We start from the raw sequence: 13,063 nt of genomic DNA, 5'->3' as shown, positions 1-13,063 counted from the left end.
AACCCGGATCCCCAGAACTTTAGCTTAGTTTTCAGATTAATAGCCTCATGATAATACCACTAGGCCATCATCTTCACTTCAACTTAATATAAGGTAGATCCATTCAAAAGTACAGATTTGGCACTGCACCTCATTTCGACAGTAATGGTGAGCTGCAGGGTGTCTCAATGCGACTGGGGCTGGGATCTGACTGTCTCCAGTGCTGATCTGGCCCTCCTGGGATGCAGGCTGAGACAAAGCAAAGAGATATGAGCCTTGTCTGGCAGCGGCTTGCAGTACTTTTGTGGAGCCAGCATTTTTCAAGCATTAAAAAAAGGACAGCCAGAAATAAAGTTAACAACTTTCTCTCGCAGCTTGTGGAAACACGTTCTCTGGTGTCTCTTGATCATTGACATCAGAAATGATGAGTGCATCTTGTGGCTTTTACCCACAATCCAAACTGTAGCATGTTGGTATGTTAGAAGAAATGAGCAAGCTAACTAGCCATTTGGTACACAGTCAAGTCTGTGGTTAAACGAGAAGCAAGATCTGTGAAACTATGGGATGAAGTGCCATAGAAACCAAGTGAAGTGGAAATTATTTAGAGATACTTTACTTTCATCAGCGTACTTTGCCATGAACCTGCTACTTCAGCTCTTTTGTTTGCTTTCTAACCAGTGATATATATTTTGGGGTAAGGCAATAAAAATCCTGAAGAAACTTCAAAGAGCTAGTTCTGGTTGAGTATGCAGCAGTTTGAACTTAATGTGCCCTTTCTCATTTGGACAATTTCAGGCTGATTCAAAACACCAATCCCACCCTAAATGAACACAGCAGGAAGTATGTCTTAATGCACAGACATAAAAATAATTGGTAATTAACTGGAGGTCATTCGCGAAACCAGCAGTCTTGACGCGTCAGTTGTTAGGTGAAAACTGCTACATATCAGAGACATGAAGCATACAGCACTGACAACTGTCCAGGCACGAGAACTACCCATAAACAGAGCAGGGGACAAAACAGAGAGTGACTTGAAAGCTGCATTCTAAGCCCAGGTTTAGGCTAATAACTACTCAAGTTTTACTGTTGTAGCCTTTGATATTAGCTATTTGATTACTGATGAGGTCAATGGTTTGTAATCACGCCAAGATATTCTGTATGCATCATCAAATTGAAGGGGCACCCAAGATACAGAATTCACCAATATTTATTATTGGTGAGACAGAGCCAGCAGAACTGTACATGATAAATGATACCAATCAGGAGTAAAGCACTTAAAGGCTTTTAAACATTTGACATCATAATAATAATTTGAAATAATTATTTCACGAGTTTAACAAGGTCTGTGAATATTTGCTCTACTAGAACATGCAATGCTCCGCATGTTTTCAGTTGAAATAGATTGCTACGCATATAAAAGCAAAATACTGTGACAGCTGGAAATCTGAAACTAAAATAGAAAATGCTGGTTAAACTCAGCATGTCTGGCAGCTTCTGTGGAGAGAGAAACACAGTTAGGGTGGGATTTTTCAGCCATGCTCACTCCAAAACCAAAAAATCCCACTCGAGGTCAAAGCGGAACTTTGCATGGGCTACTCCCTGCCTGCAACGATTCTCGTTAAGGATAGTACGGGAAAATTCCTCCCCTTAATGTTTCAAGTTCACATAACCCTTCTACAGATTGATATGCATTATATTTATTACCTGGTCTGACACGGCTGTTGATTGCACTTGCGTACCAGTGATTCAGGTTTTTTCAGCTGTTTGCATTTTCTATTGTCTACAATAGTTGTAGTTTTGCTCATGATTTTTGTACAAGTCACAAGGGTTTTTCTTTCTCCTGCAGAAATAAAATTAAAAATTAAAACAGTTTTCGTTCTGTAAAATGTTGAAAATTCACAAAGTCATGGCTGTTCACTTCTGTGAATAATTAGAGCAAACAAATATCAAGAGGCTTGAAAAAGATAAAGGGAATGAAATTAAATATGAAATAAGTGCTTCAAAATTTCCACCACACCAGAGGGTAGACTTGGGTGGCACGATGGCACAATGGTTAGCATTGCTGCCTCACAGTACCACGAACCCAGGTTCAATTCTGGCCTCGGTGACAGTCTGTGAGGAGTTACACATTCTCCCCATGTCTGCGTAGGTTTCCTCCAGGTGCTCCAGTTTCCTCCCAGAGTCCAAAGATGTGCAGGTTACGTTGATTGGCCATACTAAATTGCCCTTAGTGTCAGAAAGATAAGTAGGGTAAATACATGCAGTTACGGGGATAGGGTCTGGGTGGGACAGGCTCGATGAGTTGAATGGATTCTTTTGGCACTGTAGGGATTAAATAGAGCAAACAAATATTGAGAAAAATTTAACCTGCCTCCCACTATGTTTGTTTTGATTGTAAAGGTGGGGAAACACTTTGGTTCTGGAGAAAGAAACTATAAGTGGAAGAGGGCAAGTAAAATCTCAATAAAAACAAGACTTGTGCATCATGCCACCCATGTGTTAATAGCTGACAATATTAAACATAATCATTGGAAAACTATCACTTGGGAGGGAAATGTCAAAACCTGCCACCCAACAAGTTCATTTTTATTATGAATGGTTTAGGTAAACATCAGTATAGTTAATTGTATATTTACAGACACAACATAAAATCTATTGCAGAAATCTCAAGTTTTGCATTTAGCTTATAGTAATCCAGATTTTAGCAGGAAGATGTTTTTTAATGAGAATAAAAAGCAAACCAATGATCTGGGATAAAAATTCTGAAATGTCCATAATTTTGGTTCTAGCAGTGGACTTTTTCATCTTAATAAACAACAAGAGCAAATTTCCATTTTGATAGCAATTCTCAAATGGCAAAGCACATCTCAAAATGTGACAACTGAGACAAACAGTAAACACCAAGTATTAAAGCTCAAGTTTGGGACAAAGGCAAATTTGAAGAGGACGTTTCTTTATTTATTCTTATGTGGGATTAGTCTGGCTAGACCAGCATTTATTACCTGTCCTTGATTGCCCTGCGAAGATGGTGGTGAGTTGCCTTTTTGAACTGCTGCAGTGCATATAGTGTAGGTGCACACACAGTGCTGTTTGGAAGGGAATTCCAGCATTCTGACCCAACAACAGTGAAGGAACATTGATAAAGATTAGATCAGGGTGGTGTGAGACTTGGAGGGGAACTTCCAATTAGCAGTGTTACCATGCATCTGCTGCCTTGTCCTTCTAGGTGGGAAGAGGTCACAGGTTTGGAAGGTGCTGTTGAAGCAGCCTTGGTGAGTTCATGCAGTGCATTGTGTAAATGATACACCCCGCTGGCATTGTGCATCGGAAGTGGAGGATGTGACTGTTTAAGTTAGTGGATGCTGTGCCAGTCAAGCTGGCTGTGTTGAGCTGGGTGGCACCAAGCGTCTTGAGACTTGTCAGGGCTGCATCATTCAAGCAAATGGAGAGTATTCCATCACATTTGTGCCTCAGTGGACAGGCTTTGAGGAGTCAGGTGGTGAATTACCCACTGCAGAATTCCCAGCCTCCTACCTACTCTTGTAGCCATAATATTTATATGGCTGGTCCAGTTCAGTTCACTGTATCACAGAGTTGTTATGGCACAGGAGGAGGTCATTTAGTCCATTGTGTCTGCATGGATCTCCAGATGACATTATAGCTTAGTGTAATTCTCATCCCTTTTCCCTATACATCTGCACATTGTTACTATTGCTTTTGGTCAATGTTCAGGATGTTGATACAGTGAGATTCAATGATGGTAATGCCACTGCATGTTAGATTCTTGGTTAGAATCTTTCTCAATGCTCAGTGCCTGGCATAAATGTTAATCACCACTTATCAGCCCAAGCCTGAATGTTGTCCCGATCATGAAGTATATGGATAATTGTTTTTGTCCTTTAATTTAAACAGATCATAAACTTTTGTGTGAGGAAACAACTAGTTACTGCATTAGCATCCCTAAATAGCATTTCAAACACAATTTTTATTGGCAGGAATATACTCCGGTTTTAAAAGATCACATTTATCCCGTGAAAAATTCTTAGAAGATGTTGCACTGCGACAACATCCTGGGGTATGCAGGGGAAAAGATCAGCCAGGGTCTCTGGTCCTGACCACTACTCTGGAAATTTACAATCTGATATAAGGTTGCAGGGACTGGATTTCCATACCCTACCAATATTGAATGGAGCCTGAAAATTACAAGGTTGGCTGGCACCCTGGCTTCCTGACCCCATTCTCAATGATGACCATTTTGGCTATTGCAGCCATTAGGTGGACAGGCAATTAGATTTGTTGGGAATTTTGCTGAGCAGGGATCACGGCGGTATCCAGTTTCCCAACAGATCAACCACCTCAAGGTGAGGACCCAGTGGCAGGCGGGCGTGCCAGTGCTCCAGGCAGGATTACTGGGGGCCTACTTATTGAAGTGCCCGCCACCCTCTTGTTCTATCCTGCCACCCTCAATTGGACAGGAACCTGTTTCCCGCCTCCCTGGTGAAACTTCAGCCCTGTGTCTCTGCAGTGGGATGATAACAGAATAGACGTGAGTTGAAATCCCTCTGTGGGTATCTGCTGCCATTCAGACACTTGGGAAACCAAGTCAGTGCAGTAAAGTAGAAATTCATTTGCATAGCGCCGATTCTAGCAAATCAATGAAAAACGCTGTGTGGAGAAGGCAATGGCACACATTGGGGGGTCAACCCAAGTTTGAATATCGTGTGAACAAATATCCCCCTAACATCTTCAAGAAAGATAGAAAACTGACTATGTAGCTGTTCTGCTAGAAACTTGGAGGCTATTAACAACTTAATAAACTAACTCAAATTGGACACTGCTGTTGGCAGTTTACCAGATCCTTGTCATATAAGATAAAAATCTGAATTGACAGATTAGAAGATGGCACTTTCTCTCAAAAAAAATACAAGATCAAGAGTTACATTGTTCCTACTTCCACACACACCGCGGTCTTACAGAAACATGCAACAGCCTCAGGAGAAGCATGTACCCAAGCCAGAAATGTGAGTGCACCAGAGTTTGGGTTACTTTGATGGGTAAAACCAAGCTTTGTTCCTTTTAGTCTCACAAAAGGGAAATTGTACACTGGACAGGGAATTCCAATGCAACTGCAAAACTCAGCAAAATGCTTGCGAGCCAAGTCAAGTTTTGACTTGTGCCGATGATTCAGATTGCATTTATACATATCCTCATTTAGCTCAGAGTTCAAAAGGTTTGCCAGCGTTTGAGTAGCCAAGCTGAATATCTGAACTGAGGTGGGCTTATCACCTCTACAATTGCTTCATAAAAGAGGAGCAGTCAGGGGTCAACTGCAGATGCAATAGAATTATTGAACAGAATGTATCTCGGCCCAGGGAAGCGATTTTGGAGATGGGGGCCTGAGGAAGTTTGGGAAGATGCCCGGGTCAGCTTCCTGACAGTCTGCTGCCATCTAGCACTATTCTCGAAGGCAGACTAGCGCATAACTGCCACCAGTAATGGCAATCCAATTAAGGGTGGTAATGAGCCTCTTACTTTCAATTTTCTAGGCCACAAAGATTTTTCTGTTGTGTAAGGGGCCAACTTCGCAGCCAGAGGTCTGAGTTGTGACTCATTTGAGGGTTTAAATTTATCTGCCAGCAGTAATTCGCAAAGGAGGTTTGTCCCCAGGCGGCAGACATGTTCTTGCTACCACTTTACAGAGGCTGATGTCTCTGCTAACGCTTGCCCTGATTCAATACAACCACCCCCTCCCAGTGACTGTGCCTCCATGATGCCATTGCCACTCTGGCTGATGGTCGCAGTGCAAAGGCAGCCAGAAGCATTCTCCAGGGAGAGGCGCTGACTGGATCTCCTGATGCTGATACCCGACCACCATCCATAATTGGACAGGGCTCCTGGAGGTGGCTTCTTATTTGGCCAGCTCCAGGAAGATCCTGTCCATCATTCTGCCATGGACTCCTCCAGGTTCCCAATCCGGAATTCATCCTGATGCTGGGACTGCGATCCACCTGGGCAATTCAGTGCACACAATCCGACAGGATAAGAGCAGGTCACTTGGTCCTTTATACCTGTGCAATGTGGCAGTTACTGGAAGATGCATGAGTGCCCCAGGGATAGCTTTGCCTTTGATTTTCACTCCTTGCTTAGTTAGGTGGTTATCATAAATAAGGATTCAATTTAGCTTTTTAGAATATATGGTTGTGTCTTTCAATTGAAGTAACACCCATTGGTGAAAACAACTTGGTAGCATTGCTACCAAGATCCAGCTACTAACGTGTTTAGCAAACCTACAGTCATACGGAATATGAAGACTTAAAATACCTTACACAAACATCATTCCTGTGGAGAAATGCCAGTTATAAGAATACATCAGTATTGGCAAAAAAAACTAGTATGAATATTTCAGTGAAATGTCACGTACAATACCAAAAAGAGAATGAAATATGCCTACACAGTCCTTCAAAAGCTATTGTTCCCAGGAGGAGATGATTTGAAAATAATCTGCTGTTATTTAAGTCTAGACAGAATTTGATTACTGTTAAAGAAACACAAAAGTTTTGGACTGAGGTAGTAATTACACAGCCAATCTACCATCAATCAATATACATTACCCATTTTTTCTGCAGTAACAGACCTTGTACTGAGGTTTAGTTTCCATAGAAACAAGTTCTTTTAACTATCTACAATACCATGTTACTCAACAGAACAAAAATGCTCTTCACATACCCCATTAAGTCAGTTTAACTATTCATGGGCCCAAAACTTCCTGTCAGGATCAGAACTCCTGGTTCCAACCCTAATCAGACAAAATAATAGGCACTTACCTTCCTCTTGCTCTATTGGGCAAGTTTCCGAAGGAAGATCCTTCCTGACTAACTCAGCGCAGGAAACCTTGGCGACATCAGTGAAGGGCATTTGTGCAGAAGCTACAATCCTTTTTATGGCACTAGCTGCCACATTCTCTTCAGTAAAGAGTTTAAATATCCCAAAAGCTATGGCGAGGTGGTGAGTGAGTAAGGGGGTTGATTGAGGGAATAGGGTGGGTGAGGTGGAAAAGTTGGGTGTGGCAGTAGAGTGGGTAAGGTAGCAGGATGGATAAACAGGTAAGGAGGTAGAGTGGTAAGTGGCTAAAGGGGTAGGTTGAATAAAGGGATAGGGTGCTAGTGGGGTGGAGTGTTGTGTAGGGGAAGCATAGTGGATGATCTGGGAGGTCAGTTGTATAGTTACACATAGTTAGGCTGATCTTAATCTGTCTAATGTCTCCTGTGTAACTATCCAGATAAGTAAGTCAGAACTGTCTGGTCTCCAACTCTGGTATCAGAGTTGGAAAACTTTTTGAAGGGCCCTAGGGAATAGGGAGATTGCCCATTGGAAATACAAACTCGTTGACTGTTCCCAGCAAGTCAGTATGTTGGGAATTCTGAGGGATTCCTCAGTGCATCTTTGGGGAGGGTTAACACTGGACATTGACATGAACATTCAAATGAAGAGTGAACCAAAAAAAACACAACATCTCCACAATTAACAACGATGCGCATGTGCATAAAGTGAAACATTTACAAGTGAAAGTTAAATTTGAACAATATCCATGCCACCTTTGTGTCCCAAGTCTTATGTCAATGGCAATGGGATGGGGCAGGAACATTTTTGCCTGAATGCAGAGCCTCCCTATTTGACCAGCTGGCACTTTTATAGCTTGCCCGTAGCTGCAGTATTGTCCACTGGCAACAGATTTCACACTGAAAAGTATCCCGCACCCTTGAATTCCATGCGTTCCCCAAGACTGCTACCTGCTCCTAAATTTTTAATTGTGACCATGAGGAAAGTGACAAGAGAGAGTGGAAATGGCACACATTTCCAATTATGCCACTGGGAACTGCATGCTGTTTACAAAATGTCTCCTTCCCCACTCTATGGGTTCACTTAAAAAAAATAGGTTTACGATTTTTTTGCATCTTCTAGACAGAGGAAATCTTTTCCCATAGCTTGTTTTTTCAAATAAGCATAGTATTCAGAACTAACTATTATTTTTTATCCTAATCCCAGCCACTGGTTTAAAATTGAATGGAGTCCGAATTTTTAAGATTCTGGCTGAATAGGACCAAATCCGATATAAAAATCTGATGCAAAGTGCTTTTGGGTATTGAAAGGCTAATTTGACACTTGCTGCAACTGCACTATATTATGGGTAAAGATTCAAACATTTCCTCATGAAAATCAAACCCATTGTCAATTCTTTGATAGAAAATATGAATGGATGAGCAATTTTACAAATCCCACTGTTCTCTTAGTTCAGATTGCTAATTTAGCACAGGCTGGGAATCAAACCTGGGTCAACCTTGGCTTGTATGGTTCCGTTACTAGATACACTTGCTGAGTTGTACAAAGGGCAATTACAAATAGTCGCTAAAGATGACAAATTTTACAGAAAATTAAAGAGCCTGGAGGGGAAATTAACTTCATAATTAACATTCATCTATTGTTGTTAACAGTTTTACTTGACAATGAAACATTTTTGCTCAAGTAACAATTACTTCAAAGTTATGCACTGCACAAGTGTTTCTGAGATATCGTAAGGTTTCTTACAAAAACGGGGGGGGTAATATCATTCACCTTCACCACTGGCCTGTTAACTTGGCATTGTAGATCACCCATCCATTGTAAAATCTTGATCCACCATTCAGCAAAATCATGGCTCACCTCCTATCTCAATTCCGCTTTCCTGCATTATCCTTATAACCCTTCACTCTTAAGAACCCAAAATCTATCAACCTCTATCTAGCATCAATGACTGAGCATCCACGACTTTCTGGACTCGGGAATTCCAAAAGTTCACAAGCACTAGAGTGAGCAATGCATTGTAGAGGGGAGGATTATGCTCTCCTTTAATTTGCTATGTGTCCTAACTAGGGACGGTATAGAATTTTAAATATTGTATTCACTAACTCTCAATGCACTATTTGGGGAATGCCATACCCTCTCTCCTCTCTGGAGATGTCTGTATTTCTCTGGCAGACAGTTACTGCTCATCAGCCTGAAAGATATTTTGCAGCAGATGAGCTGCCACTCTAATATTCTCGAGTTTTTCCAGCAATACTTTATTGATTGTGTCAGTCCTTCTCAGTTACCTGGGGAAATGATTCCAACTCAGAATGACAAGAAAACAATGAAGGCATTGTTAGATGATAACTAAAAGCATGTTTGTTTTTGTACATACTAAATATTATTGTCCTCACTCAACGTATGACAGTCCTCGCAGTATTTTTACTCAACATGCATTTTAAATAGTTTCCATACACCAGTGAAACACACAGTGCTACTGAAGCATCAAATTGAACAAGGTTTGGCAACTCAACCATCATCTGAAGAATTACAGTTGCCACAGTATGCAAAGGACCGTAAGATTCCTGTCCCTAAAACTTAGCTCTGATCATGTATTGTTATTAAACAATCTAATCAACAACACAAAAATAGGAGGGTATTTCTAAATCTCAGGAAGCTACAATGAATTGAATCAAGGTAAACAACCATTTTCACCATCTCTTCCACCAAACAGGTGGCATATGATTGGAAAAACTCAATGGAATTCCAGATATAGAATCTTGCTGCGTAGAGGAAGATGGAGAAAAGAGACTAGGGGTTCTGACAATATTCCGACAATCATGCTGAAATCTTGTGCTCCAGAAATAGCTGCACCACTGGTCAAGCTGCTCTAGTACAGCTACGACACTGGCATTAACTGGACAATGTGGAAAATTGCCCAGGTATGTCTCGTACATACAAAGCAGGACAAATCCAATCCATCTTCTGTCACTTTGCTTATGTCATTAGGCTCATCAGCCTACTCTTGATCATCAGCAAAGTGATGGAAGGTGTCACTGACACTACTATCAAGTGGCACTTACCCAGCAATAACCTGCTCACTGATACTCGGTTTGGGTTCCGCCATGGGTACTTGGCTCCTGTGCTTCTTACAGCCTTGGTCCAGACACAGACGAAAGAGTTGAAGTCAAGAGGTGAGGTAAGAGTGATTGCCTTTGACTTCAATGCATTTGACCAAACGTGGCATCAGAGGGACCTGGCAAATCAAAGTCAATGGAAATCAGGGGGAAAATCTCCACTAACAGGAATCATACCTAGCATAAAGGAAGATGATTGTAATTGTTGGAAATCAATCATCTCAGTTCCAGGGCATCACTGCAGGAATTCGGTGTATTGTCCTTGTCTCAACCATTTTCAGTTGCTTCATCAGTTGCTTTTCCTCCTCAAAATGTCAGGAAAGTGGATATTTGCTTATGATTACACAATGGTCAGCATCATTTCCAACTCCTCAGATATTGAAGGAGTCAATGTCCTTACGCAACAAGACTTCAACTGCCAAGTGGCAAGTGACATTCAAGCCACACAAATATCAGGCAATGATCATCGTCAACAAGAAAAACTAAATATCACTCCATGACATTCAATGGCATTAACTTGGCTGAATCTCCCACTATCCACATCACAGGGATTACCATTGAGCAGAAACTGAACTGGACCAGCCACATGGCTACCAGAGGAGATTGGACACTGAGAATTCAGAGATGAGTAATTTCCTGACTCACCAAAGCCTGCCCATCATCTACAAGGCACAAGTCAGGAGTGGGATGAAATACTCTCCAAATGCCTGGACGAGTGCAGCTCCAATAACACTCAAGAAACTCAACACCATCTGGACAAAGCAGCCACTTGATTGGCACCTCATCCACTACTTCAAACATTTAACTCCCTCCACCACTGACACACAGTGACAGTGGAGGATCTTTAAGGAGATCTTTCTTGGTGCTCAGCAGAAATTTATTCCGATGGTTAAAAAGGACAGTAGGAAGAGAGGTAATAAGCCGTGGATAACGAAGGAGGTGAAGGAAAGTGTTAAATTAAAAGCGGAGGAATTTAGAGTAGCTAAGAGTAGTGGGCGAGAAGAGGATTGGGAAAGGTTTAAATGTCAACAAAGATTGACAAAGAAGTTGATAAAGGAGGGTAGGAGAAGCTATGAGGCTGGGCTAGCACTTAATATAAAAAAGGATAGCAAGAGTTTTTATAAATATATAAAAAGGAAGAGGCTGGCTAGGGTGAACGTTGGTCCTTTAGAGGATGAGAAAGGGGAGCTAGTGGTAGGGGATGGGGATATGGCTAAGGTCTTGAATAACTTTTTTGTTTCTGTCTTCACGGAGGAGGACGTGAATAATTTGCCGGGTGTTAGCGATGGAAAGGTGGTAGGAATGGAGGGTCTTAATGACATTACTGTTACTAGAGAGGTGGTGCTCGACAGACTGGAGGGGCTGATTGTGGACAAGTCCCCAGGACCGGATGGAATGCATCCGAGGGTTCTGAAAGAAATGGCGGAGGTGATAGTGGATGCCTTGGTGGTTATTTTCCAGACGTCGCTGGATTCCGGGGAAGTGCCGGAAGATTGGAAAACGGCTAATGTTACGCCGTTGTTTAAGAAGGGTGCCAGGCAAAAGGCGGGGAATTATAGGCCGGTTAGTTTAACGTCTGTGGTAGGTAAAATGTTAGAATCCGTCATTAAGCAGGAAATTGCGAGGCATCTTGAAGGGAATTGCTTGATAGAGCAGACGCAACACGGTTTCATTAAAGGGAAGTCGTGTCTGACAAATTTACTGGAGTTCTATGAGGATGTGTCTAGGGCAGTGGATAGAGGAGAGCCGGTGGATGTGGTCTTTCTGGATTTTCAGAAGGCGTTTGACAAGGTACCTCACAAGAGGTTATTGCAGAAGGTCAGGGGACATGGAGTTGGGGGTAGGGTGTTAGCGTGGATAGAGGATTGGTTGTCAAATAGGAGGCAGAGAGTGGGGGTCAATGGGTGCTATTCGGATTGGCGGTTGGTGACTAGTGGGGTGCCCCAGGGGTCGGTGCTGGGGCCTCAGCTATTTACCATTTATATAGATGATCTGGAGGAGGGAACCGAGTGCAGGGTGTCGAAATTTGCTGATGACACCAAGACTGGGGGAAAGGCAAATTGTGCGGAGGGTGTGGAGAGTCTGCAGAAGGATCTAGATAGGCTGGGCGAATGGGCCAGGAAATGGCAAATGGAATTTAATGTTGGCAAGTGTGAGGTGGTCCACTTTGGTAGGAAGAATGGTAGGAAGGACTATTACTTACGTGGCGAAAAACTGCAGCAGGCGACGGTGCAGAGGGACCTCGGGGTCCTTGTGCATGAGTCGCAAAAACCCAGCTTGCAGGTGCAGCAGGTGGTCAGGAAGGCGAATGGGATGCTGGCCTTCATAGCGAGGGGGATTGAATATAAAAGTAGGGAGGTCTTGCTGCAGCTGTATAGGGCATTGGTGAGGCCGCAGCTGGAGTACTGTGTGCAGTTTTGGGCGCCGCACCTACGCAAGGATATTTTGGCCCTGGAAGGAGTGCAGAGGAGGTTTACTAGGCTGATACCGGAGTTGAGGGGATTGAACTATGAGGAGAGGCTGAATAAACTAGGCTTGTACTCGTTAGAGTTTAGAAGAATGAGGGGAGATCTCATTGAGACGTATAAGATGATGAATGGGATGGATAGGATAGAGGTGGAGAGACTCTTCCCGCTCAAAAAAGACAGTAGGACTAGGGGGCACAGCCTCAAGATAAAGGGGAGGCGGTTTAGAACGGAGTTGAGGAGGAACTTCTTCACTCAAAGGGTGGTGAATCTCTGGAATTCTCTGCCCGTTGAAGTGGTGGAGGCTGCCTCGCTAAATATTTTTAAGAAGCGGGTTGATGGGTTCTTGATAAGAGAGGGGATTAAGGGTTATGGGGAGAGGGCGGGAAAGTGGAACTGAGCCACAACAGATCAGCCATGATCTTATTGAATGGCGGGGCAGGCTCGAAGGGCTAGATGGCCTACTCCTGCTCCTATTTCTTATGTTCTTATGTTCTTATATTCGAGATCACTGCCGCAATTCACCAAAGTCCTTCAACAACACCTTCCAAACCTATGACCTCTATTACCTAGATTCTAGAAGGACAAGGACTGCAGATGCATGAGAACATCACCTCTGGCAAGTTCCCCTCCAAGCCACTCACCATCCTAACTGGATCT

General features: G+C 42.8%; 1 protein-coding gene across 1 annotated transcript in view; it reads right to left on the bottom strand.

The window, feature by feature from the left end:
* LOC145343014 (A disintegrin and metalloproteinase with thrombospondin motifs 19-like) overlaps positions 1-13,063 on the bottom strand; it is a 414,592-nt gene that overhangs the window by 52,579 nt on the left and 348,950 nt on the right. The window contains exon 19 of the mRNA XM_080188739.1: positions 1,684-1,819. Within this exon, the coding sequence (XP_080044865.1) occupies positions 1,684-1,819 (136 nt within the window). The remainder of the gene's footprint in view (positions 1-1,683; positions 1,820-13,063) is intronic.

This window comes from Carcharhinus amblyrhynchos, chromosome 5 (genome assembly GCF_965287045.1).
Source record: "Carcharhinus amblyrhynchos chromosome 5, sCarAmb.v2.hapA, whole genome shotgun sequence".
In the NCBI taxonomy this organism is placed as follows: Eukaryota; Metazoa; Chordata; class Chondrichthyes; order Carcharhiniformes; family Carcharhinidae; genus Carcharhinus; species Carcharhinus amblyrhynchos.
Note: the sequence above shows the minus strand (reverse complement) of the source record. Positions and strands in the feature narration are given on the sequence as shown.